We start from the raw sequence: 19,679 nt of genomic DNA on the forward strand, positions 1-19,679 counted from the left end.
TATGCAAGTTAGCGAGGCCTTTGGGGACGGCAGTAAGGTTGACAAGATTTTCATGAATTAAGCTTGCAATGTATCATACTACGCCTTTTCCGGATTATTGCTGACTTGGTAAATTTGCCTTTTAATGCCCTAGTTTATCACGCTAGTTTCAATAATTACGCAGGGTATAAACCATGGAAGGGTCAAAATTCCAAGGCTTTGTCATCTGTTGATGCTATGTAACATGACTGAACGACTCGTTAGAGATAGTTATGGTAGTTCAGATGCATCAATTAGGTGGATAATTAATATAGTAGTTCAGATGTATTGGCCCTGACGAGTGATAGCTGTCGTAATATCCATGCATGTTGTTTATCTCAGGATAGAGAATTACTATAATAATACTTGCTGAGTGGTGACATTTGGGAGGGGCGCCAGCGTCATTCTTGTTGAATCCCCAATCTATCAGGGCTGGCAATTCTTTTCTCCATGTTTTCGATCAATCCTGGTGTGTCACAATTTTGACCTAGCTCTTTCTCCAACCCCGGTGACCATGTTTTGATCATGGAACCAAACAGGTCTCCTGAGTGAGTCCTGACATAATATTCACTGATCTTCCCCACACCAAAACGATGCACCAGAATATGTATATCTACTGAAAGAGACAGGTTATTAAGAGAAGTGATACATTGATATTCGAATGCACATCAGCGTATCAGACAATGACATTTTCTTCTTTATGCATTTTTCGTGCCTCCCATCATTGTTGTGAATATTTAAGAGTCTATTGTTACTCTTTTAGTTTTACCATTCAATGTTGGTCATTTGCTACTGAGATTAATTTCGGGACAAGAACTTTCTAAGAAAATCTAAGTTGATGTAGAATATGTTCATCGGTCTAAAAAAAAAAAAGTACGATATGTTCTATCAATGTACAATATCCTCATCCCCAAAACCCTGCTGTTTATGGTGATGGGTGGGCAGGGCATAATCCGATCCGTCGAACATCAACCTCGCAAACCATTTCTGGATTTCACAGCCCATTTTCTGATGAAGTCTGCTGGCGTCGATTACCAGAATCTTGCAACATAATCTCGCTGGTCTCGATCCTCAGCATTCTTTCTTCTTCGACCTCCAAAGGTCCGTCGGTCATATCTCTGGCGCAGTGGAGGCAGTCAGTTGTCAACCAGAAGGACGCTGTTTTATCTTTTGAATTGGTGGTGCAGTGAATGAGAATTCTCACCGATTCAGAGTAGGTCCGGGCATGCACAATTGTCGTCTTCCATAGTGACCCAAGAAAACAGAAGGATAAGCTTTAAAGCAAGGAAGGAGGGATGGCACTTTCTGAGACCTTTTGCTCCACTTGATGATAGACATAACACTGATGCGGCCGGGTCAACGCTGACTCTCATCCTGTTGTTTTGTCCTTCTCAATGGTCTAACCCCTTTTCACACCAGAATCCCGGGGAGCCTGTTCTCTGGCATTGATTTTGGGCGGTTAAGTCCGCGGTTGACAGCTTACGTTTCATGTGGAGAAGTTTTGATTTCACACCTGTATATGTGCCTTTCCCCTTTTCACGGGCTTTGGCGACCTGTTCTTCTATTCTTTCTAATTGAAAACTTCAACTTGTCTTCCTTTCCTCAATTGTGTTTTCCGTTCATGCCTCCACCTGTTCCCCCCCACCCCCCCGGTGCTCCCTTCACCTCCTCTTTCATACCTTCTAGCTTCACTCCAGACTCTACCAATTCTGAGCTCTCTGCTCTGTCACCATGGGTTGCTGCTTTAGTGCGAGGATCAAAGCTGAGAGCCCTCCTCGCAATGGTAACATTTCTTTGCTTCCCTTCTTCTCATCGTTAATTACTTGTTCTGCCTGCTGAGTGCTTTCTGAGCGATTTTTGCTCGAATTTGGACTGTGATAGCTTTTTGTATCGCATCTAGAATAATTTTTGTTTTGGGTGCTTCAAAGATCCAGGCTTTTTGTATGACTATCTTCCTCGAGTGTTCCTCTGATCAGCATGATTAGATTTGATTTTAAGAATCAATCAAGCATGAGAATCTAGTGAAGACCTGTGCCCATGGAATGTTGAGGAAAATAAAATATAGGATTCAGCTAATTCTCGAATTTACAATATGGCTAACCCTGTAACTGTCAGTTAAATGTGTTCGGCTGTTAAATTGTTGGAGACTTCCTTCTCCCTTTGCAACCTGACCCGAGACCTTTCTTATAATTCGAATCCAAGTTTATAATCGTGCTGCTTATATATGATCTGATAAGTGGATCCAATCTTGTTTTGATATGGGCAGGTTTGATTTCACATGATGGTAACATGAAAGAGGATGGTTTGGGTGGTCTGAGTGGTTTGAGTGACAAGACCCCCGCTCCCTCTGTGCCTCCCACTCCCCGGTCCGAGGGTGTGATCTTGAAGTCCTCCAACATGAAGAACTTCAGCTTTAATGAGCTAAGAACCGCTACAAGGAACTTTCGTCCGGATAGTGTGGTGGGTGAAGGTGGATTTGGCTGCGTATTTAAGGGTTGGATAGATGAGCATACACTTGCACCGATTAAACCAGGGACTGGGCTTGTGATTGCTGTGAAGAGGCTTAGCCAAGAAGGCCTTCAGGGACACGCTGAATGGCTGGTGAGCGTCACTTAGCATGAATTATTTACATTGAAGAACCTTTTTGCAGATAAATGTGGAATGCAGTTGCCGGATTAATTGGAGGATTTTTTTTTTTTGGTGATTTAACTTCAGTAACTTCTGTAGAAAACAGCTTACTTGTGTATAATATGCCTAATCAGTCTTATGCCGTAGACAGAAATAAACTACCTGGGGCAGCTACATCATCCTAATCTAGTGAAACTGATTGGTTACTGCTTAGAGGATGACCACCGGATTTTGGTGTACGAATTTTTGGCCAAGGGCAGTTTGGATAATCACTTGTTTAGGAGTGAGTTATCAATTCCTCTCCAAAACACTGCCATTGACATTATTAATGCCTGATACTGGACTTACTAACTGCTGTCGCTGGAGCAGGGGCTTCTTACTTTCAACCACTTTCTTGGAGCATCCGTATGAAGGTTGCTCTTGATGCTGCCAAGGGTCTGGCATTTCTTCACAGTGACCCAGTAAAAGTGATATATCGAGACTTCAAAACTTCTAACATCTTGATCAATTCGGTATGTGAGTCACAGTGGTCACACCAGTTTAGAAATTAGCCGTGTTTCTAATATTCCTTCTCGTTGATGTCAGAACTACAACGCGAAGCTCTCTGATTTTGGGTTGGCAAAGGATGGACCAGCAGGTGACGAGAGCCATGTCTCTACAAGAGTAATGGGAACCTATGGCTATGCTGCACCTGAGTATTTGGCCACAGGTATCTTTATACTTGCAGGGTAGCTATTAGCTACTTTACGTATTGCATGCACGTAGTTTTGTCTCAAACGGTAGCATCACTCATTTAACAGAAATTCACCAGTGGCACCCTCAATTTACTCTGCATTTTCATCATCACCAATACATGAGGGTGTGTGTCACTTGCAGTGAATGATTTTTTTTCTTGCGCATAATGCCTAGTGTTGTTGCTAGGTTTTAGGAGGGTAAAAACATATTTTTGGTTCTTTAACTTTGTATAAAATTTTAGTTTGATCTCTTAATTTTATAAAGTATTTTTTTTTAGTTTGGTAATTCTAATACTCTTATTTTCAAATGATAAATTTTTTAGTCATTATTATTTTTGGAAAATTAAATTTAATATATCAATATTTAAGTGTGTTTTGTCAATACTTAAAATTTCAATATCAACATCCTTTTTTAACCGTGTTACCCTATGGCACGAGGGAAATTGAGGGAAAGGGAAGGAAAGTCAATTTAAAAAAAATGGATAAGTGGGATTATAAAATCTTAATAAAGAGAAAATCTAAGATAAAAGAGTAAGAAAAATTACTTAAAAGCTTTTAATCCCATTTCTTCAATTTTTTTATATCAAACTTATTAATTTTTTTTCTCTTCTCCCCTCTATCTCCCTCATGCCAAATAAACCATTAAGGTTAGATAATTGGAAAGACTATAAAATTGAGGGATCAAAATAAAATCTTGTGTAAAGTTTAAAAGACTAATGGTTTGTTTGATACGAGGGAAATGAAAGGGAAGGGAAAAAGTTTGATGAGCTCAATTTAAAAAAAATTAAAGAAATGGGGTTAAAAGCTTTCAATTTTTGTTATTCTTTTATCTTAGATATTCTCTTTATTAAAATTTTAAAACCCCAATTTTTTAATTTTTTAAATCGAGCTCATTGAAATTTTTACTTCCCTTTCCTCTAATTTTTTCATGCCAAACATAGGGTAAAGGTACATTTTTGCTATTTTAAGAATAAACTTGCGAGTGCTATTTTGTTGCTTCTCATTTGTCTTACAACTCTTAGTTCATTTTTCTTCTACGGCATCATTGTACTGCCATGGTATCAAAGATTTACCACAATTTCATTCCTGACCTTTCCTTTTTTGTTTTTTAAAAAAATTTTGTGTGGAGGCCACTTGACTAAAAGGAGTGATGTGTACAGTTTTGGGGTTGTTCTCCTTGAAATCATATCTGGCAAACGTGCACTGGATAATAACCGGCCATCTGGGGAGCACAATTTAGTTGAATGGGCAAAGCCTCACCTGACCAGCAAACGGCGAATTTTCCAGGTTATGGATGCTCGTATCGAGGGTCAGTACTCACAGCAGGAAGCAATGAAAGTGGCTAGCCTAGCGCTTAAATGCTTGTCCGTAGAACCCAAAATGCGACCAAACATGGAGGAGGTGGTCAGGGCATTGGAACTTTTTCAGGATTCGAGTGACATGGCTACTGTGGGAGGGAGCTCTCAAAATCAGCAATGGTCCTAAGCAGCATAGAAGAAGCATCAGTGGATCTTCGAACGGAGAAGGGACTTCTACGCCAACGTGATCGGCCTCTACTTTATGTAATTAGACGGAAATATTACTGGTTTCCCTTTTCATTGTTTTGAATATTGACTAAAGCATGCATGAAGAAAGGTGATTGGTGTACAGTTAATGATTTTGTAAATGAGGAAAGAAATAAGCAATGCCTTTCATTATGGTCTGTGTAGCATTGGCTGAGTATGCTTTTGGGAAAAGGAGGGGACGGAGATAAAACCAGGGCCTCGGCTAAGGATGAAAAAATCTGGCCAGGTCACGTGCGGTGTGTTTGTGAGGAACATGAAAACATTTTTTTTTTTAAGCGGTCTTAAAGGTTCTCAAACTCTCTCCAAGTCACATGATGTGAAAATGTAGCATACAGCGACAGGGTATAATCAATACTGTTGTATTAATATCATATAATGTAAATTATAAATAAAATAAAGTTACAGAATGAACAATAACAGAACCGGACTTGCTCCTTCATTTTTATATGTAATGTTACTTCAATTATTAGGCATACATGAAAAATATGTTTACTTGGTAGAAACCATCAAAAATATAAAATTATTTACAAGTCATGAAAGGAAAATATGATCTATTTCCAATTTCTATTGTTCAAATATATTTACTGATCATTATGTTCTCCACCAATAACCCATCGGTCCAAAAACAAATGATCATTTAGCTTGTTTAGGTAATATTGGGTTAGCAAATTTGATTCATGTACGTGATATAATATTAAATGGCTAATTCTTTTTTTTTTTTTCGGTGATGGCTAATTCAGCTGCACATGACATGCAACTAGCAAATATATACATATGTATGGTATGTCCGTTTTTATAAATAAGAATTAGTTTGTAGTTTGTAGTGTAATTTACTGTAACTCTTATATTTAGGATTAGAGGTAGTATAATTAAAAATATGAAAATGTAAATATTAAAAAAAAATATTATATATGCTTTTGGATTTGATTAAGGGGGTTTTTTTTTTTAGCCTTATATTGTTATTTTGATGGAAGACTGCAAATTTAATTAAAAAAACCTATATATATTACTCCAAAATCAAATAAAAAATAGTTTTTTTGGCACAAGTGCAATTTTATTAGAGTTGGCCAATAAATATGAACACTTCTCTTAACAGGAATTTAAATTTTGATTTCCCATATTGTAAGGGATTAACCCCTTGCGTTAGATATAACCCCTATTTGTCAATAAAAAATTAACATTTATTACTTAATAAAATGTATTTCTTTAGTAATTCCAAAAAGTTTAACTCAGGGAAAAAATAATTGGACAATTAGATGGAAGCTACTGTTAAACTAAAAAATTCTTATTTATTATAACTGATAATAACTAAAGTCAACGTTATTAATCTATTAATTGCATTAATAATGGAAATGAACTTTGCTATTATTGATAACAATAAACAATATCTTTTTTGCCAGAAACAGTTAAAAATATCTTTATTACTCATTTTGTCACGTTTCACTAATAAATATGTATAGCACACTTCATTTTAATTAGGCAGGAGGAAAATGAAAGGAAAGGAAGAAAAAAGTGCAATGAGCTTGATTTAAAAAAATTTAAAAAAATTTAATCAATTTTAATTTTTTATTTTACATCCTTTTTTATTAAAATTTTCTTTTTTTTAATTTTTTAAATTGAGGTCATTCAAATTTTTTTTCCCTTTCTCTGTTTTCCTCGTATCTAGGGGTGAGCAAAACCGAACCGTAACCGAAAACTGAACTGAACCGAATTCAATTTCGGTTTTCGGTTATATATTCGGTTTTTATTTTTTAAACAATTCGGTTTCGGTGTTCGGTTCGGTTAGTAGAAAAAAATTTCGGTTATAACCGAATAACCGAAATAAATATATCATATAGTTATATTTAATAAATATTATCATAATAAATATATATGTGGGTATATATGAACTTTTTAAATATATTTATATTCAATAAATATGGTTATAATAAATATTATTATAATAAATCATATTGAATCATGAAATATTTATTAATTAATAGTTGTAATTGTGTTTTATTATTATTATTAATTTAAAATCATTTTTCATATTTATATATTTCGGTTAATCGGTTAACCGAACCGAAATTTTCGGTTAATTCGGTTTCGGTTAGTTTGGTTATTCGGTTTCGGTTCGGTTTTTAAATTTTACTATATTCGGTTATTCGGTTAGTTCGATTATTACCGATAACCGAACCGAAAAACCGAATACTCACCCCTACTCGTATCAGCCACTCTCAGGGTTTTGTGAATAGTGAATACTGTGCGATAACAAGGGTTTGAGGTAGGGTGGGAGGATTGTCTGTTCTGTGGATTATCCGTTCCCAGAAACTAAAGGAAAGGGCAATGATTGCCTCTTCAATGGCGCTAATTCAACAATTTTCCATGCCCATCGCGCGCTTAGTGCGCCCTTCACATCGGACTAGCCTCCGTTGTTGCACCATGGCCGCTGCTACCACTTCCCCTTGCGACCTTTCTGTCCCTTCGACAACCCGCGACTCCCAGTCTCAGGTTCTTCTTGGCTTGTCCGAGAAAGACTTGCAACAGTTGGCTCTTGAATTGGGCCAGGTATTAAAATTCTCTCTTAAGAAGGTATTTGATTGGTGTTTACGTGCTCTAATGTAACACAGTGAAACCTGTCTGATTTTCTTCGGTTTTGTCTTCCTTTGTTGTTATTTCCCTTAGCAAAGCTATAGAGGGAAGCAACTCCATCATCTTATATACCAGAGAAAGGTCAGAGAGATTCAGAATTTATATCAGTGTGGGTGTTCCCCAATTTCCCTTCTTTTTTGCAGTTTTGTTCTGTCTGTTGGGTTTCGACCTTGAGCCCTGCTCCTAATATTATTTTCAGTGCCTCGGACCTTTCGGGATGATCTTCAAGAAGCTGGATGGAGCGTAGGCCGGTCTCTTGTTTTCCGCTCTGTCACCGCGGCTGATGGCACTGTTAAGGTGAACCTATAATCAAAGATTTTTCCCTCTCGCTGCAAACAGAGAAACTCTGATCTTGTATATTACATCCAGTGAAAAGAAACAGAAAAGAAAATTGAATTAAAAAATAATTTTATATTCTTTTGTTTAAATACTTGTACAGAGTTAAGTTACGAGGCGCATCTATCTATCACTGTATAAATACATTACATCTATCATTGTATAAATACGTTACACTTCATTCAATGAAATCAACTCTCTCTTTCTATTGGCCTGCTTTAAGCTCTTCATACTTTCGTTGTTGATTATGCGACTCTTAAATTTCAAGAACTCTGAAAACAAATTCTGACTTGTTTTGTCAATTGTTTGCAGTTTGTTCTTTTGTTTGTAAAGTCAGCATTCGTTAAAAGGATGTTATCTACTCCGTTACTTTTCTTGGTTATCCCTCTTTAAGGGATATGATCATGGATTTTGTTGATTTCTTACATTTCCTCTGGAAACTGATTTTGCAGTTATTATTGAAGTTGCATGACAACAGATTGATTGAAACTGTTGGTATTCCCGTTGAAGGTGATAAAGGTTCAGTTCGCCTAACTGCGTGTGTCTCATCACAGGTATTTCATTTTAATGCTTGCTAGAATAGTTGTATGGTCAATTTGAGAACTCGTTTTCTTGGTTTTTGTGATATTAATGGTGTTGTTTCTCATTATTTTGATACATTCGGTGTTGCAGGTTGGTTGTCCATTACGATGTACATTTTGTGCCACCGGAAAGGGGGGTTTTTCAAGGAATCTTCAGAGGCATGAAATTGTTGAGCAGGTTGTAGCTTGTCTCATACTAGCTAAATCATAATGCCATTTGATTTTAGATTGTTTGCAATGGTTTGTAAATTAGATTGCCCAAAGTAACTGAGATTATTTGATCCTTTTTGAACAAATGCAAAGAGGCAAAAAAGAATAAAGGGAAGATAAAAATGATGGTGATCATTCTTACTGTTGTTGGGAACATGGGATTATTTTCCACCCAGAAGTCATCGCATTAATAGAATACATCTTTTATGCGCAGGTTTTGGCCATTGAAGAGGTTTTCAAGCGCAGAGTGACAAATGTAGTTTTTATGGGAATGGGTGAGCCAATGTTAAATATGAAGAGGGTACTGGAAGCTCACCACTGCTTGAATAAGGTGAATTAGCTACAGTGATGTGTGGAATTACTTTCTAATATCCTTTCGAAGCATGGCATGGTGATTTGTCAACATGTTATGTGTTCTCTTCAATAATTAGGCACTTGTCCCTCCCCTCTATATTAAGTGTTTCAGATGGGTCACTCATCTGCAGTTTTCCAGTTTTGTTGGTTAATAATGCAAACAGAATTTGGTAGCGGTTATTGATGCTTTTGTTTCTTCAGTAGATTTAAATGGATGTGATGAGATTTCTTGCAATGAACATGCGTATACCACCCCCTTCCAAATTTCAGGAAATCATTTCATCAGAAACAGCTGTTGTGTTTGTTCAAGCTTAGTTTTCTTTTCAATATTTCGTTTTATTGTCATGGAAACCAGAGAGTAGATCACAGGTTTTAAAGGCGACATTTTGCATTGGCTGTGTGTGTATTTTAGGATGTGCAAATTGGGCAGAGAATGATTACCATCTCCACCGTGGGAGTTCCAAATACGATAAAGAAGCTGGCTTCTCACAAACTTCAGTCTACATTAGCAGTGAGGTATTACCTTATTACCTTTAAAGAAAATGAAATTTTGATTTATAATTTATGTGGCCGATTTTGAGGCTCCACGTCAAGCCATATGTCTGAAGGCATTTCATGAGGAATTAGACCTTAGGGCTGCTGCCATTTTAGCTGGCACCCTTTTTTAATCTGCTTTATGTTGAAAGATCTTTTCATATGATTGAATTACAAAGTTTAATCAGGTTCACCATGACTTTACAAAAATTAATTTCTTCTATTTTTCCATATAGAGAAATAACTTTAATCAGGAATTGGAGAGTTTTTAGTGCGAAATTTGTACTTTCATGAGCCAATATGTATGATTGTTGCTTTGGATCAAGATTTTCATGGAATTGAACCCTGGCTATTGTCTAATTTCTGAAGACCCAGTCAAATTTTATCCTTTTGCCCCCTTTATTGGCGGATTGCTCAGATGTATGCTGGTGTGACTTTTTCTTGAACTCTTGCTCCCCCTCATAAAAATTATGGCTGTTGTCTACTGTCAGAGTTGTTCAGAAGTCAGTGAATTCTTTCAAATGACGCCGTTTATATAATTGTCTTTCTGATGTGCAAGTTTTTAATCGTACATCAGCCTTCATGCTCCTAACCAGAAACTTAGGGAGTCAATTGTTCCTAGTGCGAAATCCTATCCATTGGATGCCCTTATGAGAGACTGCAAGGAATACTTCCTTGAAACCAGCAGGCGAATTTCTTTCGAATATGCTCTTTTAGGTACAAAAAGTTGCGCAAACGCACTTTTTACTTTCTTTTGGTAAATGGTTAATGAGATTCATGTCCATGTCAATGGCACATTCTTGGCATTATGTTTGAGCAGCTGGAGTCAATGATTCAGTAGACCATGCTGTGGAACTTGCTCAACTACTCCATGGATGGGGCCATGGCTATCACGTGAACTTAATACCTTTCAATCCAATAGAAGGATCAGAGTATCACCGTCCTTATAAGAAGGCGGTATGTTAAGTTTTATTTTCTTCAATTGAAGCCTTAATTTACTTGGTCACGAGTTATTTCATAATTTCAGATTGATTCCGAACAGCTCTTAACGCTTTTTCCTACAGGTGCAGGCATTTGTTTCTGCTCTGGAGTCCCGAAATATAGCTGTCAGCGTACGGCAAACAAGAGGACTGGATGCAAATGCGGCTTGTGGTCAGCTACGGAACAATTTCCAGAAAAATCCTTTGGGCGCTGATGAGGATCTGGCATGAAGCCGTTAGCTTAGGAGGTTATGGTATGATCTTTCTCCCATACAATGTCAAGTTCCCGTTAACCAGATGAGCGAGGTGGGAGATGCCGGCTGAACAAGGAATGAGAAACGGATTAGCATGATGGCTATTACCAATTGTGAGATGATAAGGAATGTGAAAGGACAGGCATATGGTTTGTTGACGACAGAGATTCTTGAAGCTTGTAATTCAAATGTCGGGTCCTTTAGGCACCATATAGCTGACGTAACCATTTGGAAATTCTGGCCGGCCTGCAGCGACAGCTTAGTGGGGAGTGAGGAGTCATGAGCTCATCCCATTCTTTGCTTGAGAGGTTATGAGAATGAGTAAAATCTTAAATAGAATTTGTGAGGGAGCCAGATGAATAAGATAACCACGTGTCATTGTTATATGTTGCAACAATTGGCCTTGCGTGTAGAATTCATCTGCACTGTTATATTTTTCATTCTGCCTTCGGTTCATGACGGCATCAAATGATCAAAGTCGGTTAAATTTTTCTGCAGCTACAAATTTAATTATCCTCAAGTGGCCAAAAAGGTGGTATGCAAATTGGGCATGAAAACTCTATCTTCCTTAATATAGACCGGCAAAAGATAATAAAATATTGAGCAATAAAACTCTGTTTGTGTTGATATACACCTGCAAAAGATGATAAAATGTTTTGAAAGCTTTATTAATTTTTCTGGTACAGATGTTTATTTATCAAATCAAAAAAGGTCGGTTTATTTTTTTTTTAATATATATAGTGGCACCTAAAAATGTACAGGCCAAACGGAAGCATGGATGTCCCCCGTGCTATGACTTCCTTGGTGGGAAGACATGATATGGTTTTTTTTTGAAATGCCATGGATATCCTTGGTGGGAAGACATGAATGTCCGCCGCTCATCCAATGGGTCTTCACAGGCGTCACACCACACCACCGGCATCCTTAAAACTGATGACTGACTTTGTGCCAAAGAGGGAGGAGTTCACGTGATATGCAACACCCATGCCATTCCAAGCAGTCCTAGTCCACCCTAATGGCGCTCACCGCCCTTCCATTTATTTAAAGACATGTAACTTCCCTTCATATCCATAATTTCCATGCCCCAGGCTTCTTTACTCTGCGGCTCCCAATGAAATTCCAAGACCATCTTATAAAGAAAAGCATGGTGCAGCAGAAAAAGCAGGACCTTAAGAATGAGGTAACCAATCTCTTGTACGCAAATACACACACAGCTATATTGCCGAGCTAATACCTTCTAATACTGTTGTTTTCAATTCACTCGTTACAATTTTACAGGTTATCCATTTGGAAGCACAGTTGAAGGCCGAAGAAACAATTAATAGGGTCTTACGCTGCGCAATTGATTGTCCTCCTTTGTCCCTCCCATATCTGATCTCATCGTTTCCTCCTCGTGTATAAAGCGAAATCTTTCCCAAAAAGCACATCTTTTTACCCCCTTCAAATGCTAGAATTGTTGGTCGTAGTTGACATTGGATGTTGTAGGTCCGGGTGCTCCTCCAAGAACTGGCAACTGTGGAGGAGGAGATCCTTTTGCTCGAAAGAAGGGTGAAGGAGCTGAAACTTCAACTGTCCACGGAGGGAGATCAAAGCAGAGAATGGGAACATCATCTTAGAAGATCGTCGGGATATGGCTCAATGGTTAACGGGCAGAGGTACAGATCGCACAACTTTCAGGTATTCACGAAAAGGAGAATAACGAGAGATAGAAGAGTCTCTCCGGGTTCCGCATTAGATATCCATACCCTGTTCACCACATCCAGAAGGTCAAACGGTAAGCCTCAAACACGTTCTGTTCATTAAACAAGTTTTTCGCCCCTTTTTTTTTAACTACTTCTACCATTTTGGCTTAATCGAAAAAAATCCTACCCCCCTTTTTTTAACTACTTCTATCATTTCGCTTAATCGAAAAAAATCCTATTTATTGATGCCCCTATGCGCAATTAAGATAGAACTCTTTTTCCTCCTGCTTCGTTTTCTCACCGCACGTGGTTTTGGTGGGGGTAATTCTATGAAGAGTTACTCTTTAATTAGTGGGTTCGATGAATTAATCCTTCTATTTTGAGATTCAAAGTAGAATCTCAAAATATATCATTCTTTTTGTCTTTTTCCTTTTGGATAGAATGTACAGCTCAGGGAGAAGTCCCAAGACAATGCCAAACACAAATAGCAATAATGGGCATTCAGAAAGCAAACGCACTGTCAGAGGAACTGCTTAAATGTCTGATCGGAATATTTCTTGAACTGAACGATACATCGTGGGACAGAAAAGAACCAGACGCTGGTGCTCCAAAACTTACGCTGTCGTGCATGAAATCTACTGGCTTCGCTTGCAAGACGCCTTCATTCCTTTCAGATCCATACGTGTTAAGTACAGATCCTTACGGTATATCATCAGATTCAGATTGCCTAGCAAGAGATGTGGGGCCATACAAGGAGTTCATTCACATCACTAGCAGCTCATTGCACATTGACCGCTTTTCGCAGTGCCTGCCCGCGTTTGGAAAATTGAGGTTCCTTTATGTTTTGAGTTAGTCTTTGCTCACGAACAACCTTAGAATGTTCCATTTTAAAAATAATAATAATTATCAGGGTGCTGATAAATAAGCTGTGCGAGGTGGATTTGAATTTCTTGACCAACAACCAGAAATTGGCATTCTGGATCAACATCTACAACGCCTGCATAATGAATGTACAGTAAGGCAATTGAAGCCTTTATTTACACAACGCGACGCACACACAAAAGATGAAGTTTGTAATAACGCTAGTTCATGGCCTTGTGTTTTGGCGAATTCTCAGGCATTTTTAGAGCAGGGGATGCCTTCTACCGAGGATGAAGTGTCAGAGGTAATGACTAAGGTAAGGCAGGCGAGGAGAAAAGTGGATTTTGGGTTTTTTTTTTTTTTTTTTTTGGGTGGGGAGGGTGAGTTGTATACGGGGATAAATGGAAATCACTGAGAAAATGGGGTGTGGGGGCAGGCGGAAATCAATGTGGGCGGAATGGTACTGAATGCTCTGGCCATTGAACACTTGATTCTGCGACATCCAGGAGAATCAAAACAAGTACGTACGTACGTATGCATGCATGCATGCCACCTGTATGTGAACATACTCAAACCGTATGCTTTATATATCTATTGACAAAGGGAGGTGATGAGCAGAGAGGCGCGGATGAGAAGGCGATGGTGGTGCGGGATGCGTATGGGTTGGGGTACCCAGAAGCGAACGTGACGTTTGGACTGTGCAGAGGGACATGGTCGTCGCCAGCGGTGAGTATAGATATTATGATAACTGGTTGGTTGGTCTGAGAAATGAATGAATGAATGACATGTGAATGCAGTTACGGGTGTACAGCGGGGAGGAAGTAGGGCAGGAACTGGAGAGAGCGAAGGCGGAGTACCTGGAAGCAGCGGTGGGGCTGAGGATGAGAAGCAAGAGGAAGATGATAGTGCCGGAGCTGTTGGAGAGGCAGATGCTTGACTTTGCGGACGACATGGAGTCGTTGGTGGAGTGGATATACTGCCACCTTCCTCTTCTCTCTTCCTCTCTCAAATCCACTCCCTGCTTCCCTATCCAAATCCAACCTTATCGTTCTCATTTTCGCTACCTCCTGCCTCCCTCTCCTTATGCTATTTGAATATAATGCTCCAATCCATGTGCCTACATCTTTTGTCTTGGATGCTTTTTTTCTATTATAAATGATTTGAAAAATAATTTATGATAAGGTTTAAAAAAAAGAAAATGAATTAACAAAATTTGTATACATTTGTTAACCGTGTTTTTAAAAAAAAAAAAAAAAAAGATCAATCACGATATTGACATTGCGCGCGCCTGTTTCTAGTTCGGTACTTGGGACGGTTCCTGTCACGCTTCTTGCGTGTCCCCTTCGTCCTTCTTCCAAGCATTGGCAAGACTGCTGGCGCCCTCGTTAGCCAAAGAAGAAGCCCCAGCGGAACACAGCCTTCGCCACTTCCGCCCCATTTCTTCTTTCCCCTCCATTTTAACCGTTTCTCCCTACATATTGTATGCTTCCCGTCCCTTCTTACCATTTCTGCCACATTTAAATCGAAGTTCGCAACTTTTGACTGTGATTCGTGCCTAATCATTTTGTTCTTGTCTAGTTTCCTGATAACGATGAGTTTTTTTTCAAACAAGATTTTTAGCATTCTAAGATTCTCTTGTTTATTTTTAAAGCCTTGATGCCCTGCACCAGTGCAACTTAATTCGATGATTAGTTGGCATATTCTTTTTGTGCAAGTTACTTCGTGCTTCTAATAATGAACCAATTTTCCTTTTCATCTGTTTCTTAAGGGCGATGTTTGAATGAAAACTGCATATCGCAATGAAAAACAAAATTCTTTCATCCCGTCGGGGTTCTTCATCTTTTAATCGTCAAAAAGCAATGCTTCTATCCTATGGTTGGTATTTGTTGGTCTTCCACATTGTGCTTAAAAGCTATGTCTTCATATAATAAAGAGCGCTTCAATCTGTTCAGTACAATTATTAATATTATTCTTTCCTTTTTTTCCTTAAAATGTGGCTGATTCTGGAGGCACCTTCGTTGATATTCAAAATGGTGAACCATGATGATGATGTGGATCTCAGAAGACAGAGCAAGATTATTGCAATCCTTCTAAAGGAACTTGATTACAAAAATCACAAGTTAATAGAAATGGAGAAAAAACATAATGAGACGGTTGCTGTGCAAAAATTACTCATGGGCCTTATGGAGAACATCAATCCCAGAGAAAGATGCTTGTTGGAAATGGAATGCAAGTATAACGACTTTCTCACCATGGTTAGAAAGTTGATGGATGAAAGAAGTAAAACGCATGACAGATATCATAACGGTATTTCTTCTGAACACCGAGATTGAAATATGTGATGGAAAGGAGAATGTGTTTTCTCTAAAATGTTACTAATTTGTGATGCAAACTTTTTTTTTTTTTGGGGGAAACATGCAAGAATCGAAAGTTCTCTCCAATCTATAGGTCCTTTTATGTTTAATTTTTGCATGGACTTCATTATTGAATTCTTTTTTAACCTTGTTCTCTGCAACAAACGTGCATTTGTTTTTATGAAAGTTATATGATCCACAAAAGCTCTAGCTTTAATTGTCTAAACCAATCATTTACAGTGAAGGTCAAAGATTTATCTTCTTGGGCAAATCTTGAATGTGGCTTAAACTCTTTATTCAGTGTATTGTGTGAAGAGTAGAAAATGAAGCCATATTTTCTTATTTGTCCACAGATATAGACGTTCCTTTTGCCATTTTCCTTGGAAGAGGTATTCTTTTTTTGGGGCCCAAAGAGTCAATTTAATAATATAAAAAAAAAATAGTTACACACACTAACAGAAGCCAAATAAAACGCAGAAAAATCCCACAGATACAACCTAGCACACAAAGAAACTCACAAATTTTTTTTAAAAAAATAAGTTTACACTTAGAAATAGCAAAAGAGAAAGCTACAAGAAATCATCCAATACCAGTCTTCGTCTCCACCTCAATAGATGGCAATTGCCCCTGGAATCTGTCATTCTTCAAAATCATTCAGCACCAGCCTTCGTCTCCCCCTCAATACCCCTTGGAAGCGGTATTGCAACATTTTTTATTACAAATTAAGATCAGTTCTGTTAGCTTATAAACTTCATGGCCAGAAAGCTCTTTCCTATTTGATGAATTGAATGGGGGACGGAATTTTCCTTTGAATGTATAATGCTTATTATTTTACCTTATGGTAATACTTGGAACTTTTATCCCAAAATAATTAATTGAAGAAAATTTAAACCATATCCTTCCTGGAGGAAAAGGCTTTTCATTCATCTTCTTGAAGCAGAATACGTAACTCCTAAGATCTGCCCTCAAATGTACAGAGTTGTGTGCTTTCTTCTTCCAAATCCCAAACCTAGCCTTCCGTTTAATATGACTACCACTTTAAGTTAAGAAGGCATTTGTTCATCGCACAGAACGCAATTCACATATCTAAATGTCATCGTTCTACATTAGCCCATCTACAGTCATGCATTTGCACGATGAGTCATCATTAGGTTACATGTATCCAAATTTCATAATGTTTGACTTGTATTTTTGTCCTTCCCAGAATTCCAACTGTTGAAGGTCGGGAATACTAATATGATCCGTGACATGGAATGTCTAAAGAAAGAACATGAACGGCTTACAGAGGAACTGAAGGAGACTAAGGCCTTAAATGATTTACAGCAAAGAAGCTTTATTGAGGAGATTAAAAGAGTTAGATATCTGATTGACTCATTGGAGGCTTGTTTGCTTAGTTCATTCATGTATCCAAATTTCATAATGTTTGACTTGTATTTTTGTCCTTCCCAGAATTCCAACTGTTGAAGGTCGGGAATACTAATATGATCCGTGACATGGAATGTCTAAAGAAAGAACATGAACGGCTTACAGAGGAACTGAAGGAGACTAAGGCCTTAAATGATTTACAGCAAAGAAGCTTTATTGAGGAGATTAAAAGAGTTAGATATCTGATTGACTCATTGGAGGCTTGTGTGCTTTGGTTCATTCATCCATTTAATGTAGTTGTTTTATTATATATGAATCTGGGGATATGGTCGTGATGCATTTTCTAACTAGTGTAGTGTTTCGTAAGGAAATTATGGTGATGTTCTATATTTTGATTCCGCCCTTCGAAAAGGAACATCGGCTCTAACAATTCTGTCTTTTCGACAGCACCGAGTGCCAGTTTTGTCTGGGAAAAAAAAAAAGCTCAGGGGGTCTCCAAGAAGCTGAATTTTACACTATCACTGTCTTCAAAGACAACACACTTTTCAATATTGCTGCTCCAGGGTTGTAAGCAGTTTGTCTGCTTGCTCTCTGATGTACTTTTTTTCTAAAATGATCTGTGCTGTATAAGGTTTGTTAACCTGTGGCTACTCATATCTTCTAGCTGTCAAACACAGTTCCTTTTACTTTTTAAATGCCAACTATACTGTAGCCATTGAATACAATCATTAATAATGTGAAGATTCTGTCTGAATTACCCTGTCACGTGGATTATGTAATTTATTTATGATGCTCAATATGGGTGTGTGCTTAAACATATGTTTCTTATTTTATTATTATCTTTATAAATAACTTTCTTCCTTGTTTCCCTCTTCTATTGTTGCAGTTGAGAAGAGAATTACAAGATCAGGACCTCGAAGAAAATAATGGTGATTTGGCAACTCAACTTTATACTTTCAGGCAACAACTAAAAGGCAAGATGGAGAGGCTGGGTCATATTGAAAGCATGAATAGTAGCTTGATAGTAAAAGAGTTTCAGTATAAGCAAGAACTAGTTGATGCTCGTGAAGAATCTATAAAGGTATGCAAAAGCCATATTTATGACCACATAGTTGATGCAAGGGTTAAAACGAGTGACCTCTTCCCTTTTTGGCCATGTAGAGTTTACAAGATATGTTCCACAGTCGATCTCAACTTGTAATTAAAAGAATGGGAGCTTTAGATACAAAGCCTTTTCAAGATGTGTGCATGCAGAAGTACCCAAGTGGAAATTGGCAGGAGATATCTGCTCAATTATGCTCATCGTGGGAAGAAAATCTGAAGAATGCAAACTGGCATCCTTACAAGATAGTTGAGGCCAATGGGATGTTGCAGGTATAACAATACACTAACATAATGTTTCGCCCCATCTTAAAAATCTATCATGCATATTAACAAACTGATTGGGGCGCGAAGAATCTTTTGATATCACAACTTGTCCAAAAAAATTATGCTAAATTTAAGATAGAGTGATCTCATTGAAAAGAGGAAGACTCAGCAAATGCAATAAATATTAGTTGTCCATCTTGTAAACATGGAAGAACCAAATGTATGGTCTTCAAAACGTAGGGTGATGATCGCTGAATGGCAGTTCTGACTGACCGTGAGGTTTTAATGGCCGAGTCTCACACCATGTCAACAGCTGTGTTGCATGATCTGTGAGAGAAAAGAGGAATTACGATTGATGAATGACAAGTAAAAAGTAGAAATCAACATTGGAATGTAATAATTTGCTGATTGTCTTCCTATGACGCCCATGGATTAGAATCTTAAACATAATTGTTTCCCTCGTAATGATATATTGTTACAAAGTTAAATGAAACAAGGTGGAGTCATTGTACGTTGAAATTTCTAACGAGTGCAGGAAATAGTGGATGAAAATGATGAAGAGTTGAAAGCACTAAGGATTGAATATGGGGAGATGGTTTACAATGCTGTAGCAAATGCATTAATGGAACTGCAACAATACAATGCAAGCGCAAGATATCCAGTCTCCGTAATTTGGAACCGCAAGGAGGGGAGGAGAGCCAGTTTGAAAGAAGTTATCCAATACATTGTGAAGCAACTAAACTCTTGCAAGCATAAAAGAAAGAGAAATTGATCGGATCTCTATCCACCCTTATCCGTTTGCCTAAATTTCGATACCCCCGAAAGCTTCTCAAATCTTACTGTTCGATTTGACTTTCTCTGTCCTCAATTCCAGTCACGAGAATACTTCTCATGCTCTTTTCTAAAAGTATAAGGCTAGTGCTCTTAATCTTGCAATTGTCAATGCAATTTTGTCACCTTTGTTAGCGTAAATGACGTTATGCGCTATTGCTTCTCTTAATCTTTTCTTCCCGCAAATATGTAAATCTCTAGATGACTAGATAATTATCGTTCATGATTTGCTCACATTCAATGGAATTTGGCTTCATGAAGGTCATATGTTACAAGCATGAGCTAACATCCTTGTCAGGACTGAGGACTACCCTCATCATGTAACAGCGTAGTTGTAGCTGACACAGAATGTAAGGCCTTTTTGATTCCTTTAATAAACCTCTGCTATCCAAC

The 19,679-nt window shown here is 37.9% G+C and overlaps 4 protein-coding genes across 9 annotated transcripts; all 4 read left to right on the forward strand.

Moving 5' to 3' along the window:
* The first annotated feature begins 850 nt into the window (after positions 1–850).
* LOC114748457 (receptor-like cytoplasmic kinase 176) lies at positions 851–5,077 on the forward strand. Of its 3 annotated transcripts, XM_028936860.1 has the most exons (7): positions 851–1,801; positions 2,285–2,619; positions 2,794–2,929; positions 3,016–3,158; positions 3,232–3,355; positions 3,447–3,505; positions 4,541–4,706. In XM_028936860.1, the coding sequence occupies exons 1-7, from the start codon at positions 1,750–1,752 to the stop codon at positions 4,559–4,561; spliced, it is 870 nt and encodes a 289-aa protein (XP_028792693.1). In that variant the 5' UTR covers positions 851–1,749; the 3' UTR covers positions 4,562–4,706. The 3 variants fall into 3 exon arrangements, with proteins under 3 accessions (XP_028792693.1, XP_028792694.1, XP_028792692.1); XM_028936861.1 differs by lacking the exon at positions 3,447–3,505 and having other exon boundaries at positions 852–1,801; positions 4,541–4,763; XM_028936859.1 differs by lacking the exon at positions 3,447–3,505 and having other exon boundaries at positions 855–1,801; positions 4,510–5,077.
* Positions 5,078–7,201: 2,124 nt separating this feature from the next.
* Positions 7,202–11,294, forward strand: LOC114748456 (probable dual-specificity RNA methyltransferase RlmN). Of its 3 annotated transcripts, none has more exons than XM_028936856.1 (10): positions 7,202–7,516; positions 7,610–7,685; positions 7,776–7,873; positions 8,365–8,466; positions 8,585–8,671; positions 8,918–9,034; positions 9,470–9,573; positions 10,169–10,308; positions 10,412–10,548; positions 10,656–11,294. In XM_028936856.1, the coding sequence occupies exons 1-10, from the start codon at positions 7,271–7,273 to the stop codon at positions 10,800–10,802; spliced, it is 1,254 nt and encodes a 417-aa protein (XP_028792689.1). In that variant the 5' UTR covers positions 7,202–7,270; the 3' UTR covers positions 10,803–11,294. The 3 variants fall into 3 exon arrangements, with proteins under 3 accessions (XP_028792689.1, XP_028792691.1, XP_028792690.1); XM_028936858.1 differs by having other exon boundaries at positions 7,202–7,492; XM_028936857.1 differs by having other exon boundaries at positions 10,662–11,263.
* A 115-nt stretch (positions 11,295–11,409) lies between these two features.
* Positions 11,410–14,504, forward strand: LOC114748455 (uncharacterized). Of its 2 annotated transcripts, none has more exons than XM_028936854.1 (9): positions 11,410–12,005; positions 12,104–12,220; positions 12,311–12,599; positions 12,948–13,338; positions 13,418–13,517; positions 13,625–13,684; positions 13,805–13,888; positions 13,972–14,094; positions 14,166–14,504. In XM_028936854.1, the coding sequence occupies exons 1-9, from the start codon at positions 11,937–11,939 to the stop codon at positions 14,460–14,462; spliced, it is 1,530 nt and encodes a 509-aa protein (XP_028792687.1). In that variant the 5' UTR covers positions 11,410–11,936; the 3' UTR covers positions 14,463–14,504. The 2 variants fall into 2 exon arrangements, with proteins under 2 accessions (XP_028792687.1, XP_028792688.1); XM_028936855.1 differs by having other exon boundaries at positions 13,987–14,094.
* An 894-nt stretch (positions 14,505–15,398) lies between these two features.
* LOC114748506 (factor of DNA methylation 2-like) lies at positions 15,399–19,227 on the forward strand. Its single transcript, XM_028936937.1, has 5 exons — positions 15,399–15,675; positions 17,172–17,320; positions 17,974–18,168; positions 18,249–18,461; positions 18,991–19,227. Exons 1-5 carry the CDS (start codon positions 15,399–15,401, stop codon positions 19,225–19,227), a joined length of 1,071 nt encoding a protein of 356 aa, XP_028792770.1.
* Positions 19,228–19,679: the final 452 nt, after the last annotated feature.

Source organism: Neltuma alba, unplaced genomic scaffold (assembly GCF_004799145.2).
Source record: "Neltuma alba isolate B1F8T4 unplaced genomic scaffold, ASM479914v2 tig00005722_pilon, whole genome shotgun sequence".
In the NCBI taxonomy this organism is placed as follows: Eukaryota; Viridiplantae; Streptophyta; class Magnoliopsida; order Fabales; family Fabaceae; genus Neltuma; species Neltuma alba.

Coding starts and splice junctions, on each gene's coding strand:
- LOC114748457 (XM_028936859.1), top strand. CDS start 1,750: ATGGGTTGCTGCTTTAGTGCGAGGATCAAAGCTGAGAGCCCTCCTCGC. Junction 2,620..2,793: donor AGGGACACGCTGAATGGCTG/GTGAGCGTCACT, acceptor CTTATGCCGTAG/ACAGAAATAAACTACCTGGG. Junction 2,930..3,015: donor GGATAATCACTTGTTTAGGA/GTGAGTTATCAA, acceptor TCGCTGGAGCAG/GGGCTTCTTACTTTCAACCA.
- LOC114748456 (XM_028936856.1), top strand. CDS start 7,271: ATGATTGCCTCTTCAATGGCGCTAATTCAACAATTTTCCATGCCCATC. Junction 8,467..8,584: donor CTGCGTGTGTCTCATCACAG/GTATTTCATTTT, acceptor TCGGTGTTGCAG/GTTGGTTGTCCATTACGATG. Junction 9,035..9,469: donor CTCACCACTGCTTGAATAAG/GTGAATTAGCTA, acceptor TGTGTATTTTAG/GATGTGCAAATTGGGCAGAG.
- LOC114748455 (XM_028936854.1), top strand. CDS start 11,937: ATGAAATTCCAAGACCATCTTATAAAGAAAAGCATGGTGCAGCAGAAA. Junction 12,221..12,310: donor TCTCATCGTTTCCTCCTCGT/GTATAAAGCGAA, acceptor TGGATGTTGTAG/GTCCGGGTGCTCCTCCAAGA. Junction 12,600..12,947: donor CACATCCAGAAGGTCAAACG/GTAAGCCTCAAA, acceptor CCTTTTGGATAG/AATGTACAGCTCAGGGAGAA.
- LOC114748506 (XM_028936937.1), top strand. CDS start 15,399: ATGGTGAACCATGATGATGATGTGGATCTCAGAAGACAGAGCAAGATT. Junction 17,321..17,973: donor TTATTGAGGAGATTAAAAGA/GTTAGATATCTG, acceptor CTATTGTTGCAG/TTGAGAAGAGAATTACAAGA. Junction 18,169..18,248: donor CTCGTGAAGAATCTATAAAG/GTATGCAAAAGC, acceptor TTGGCCATGTAG/AGTTTACAAGATATGTTCCA.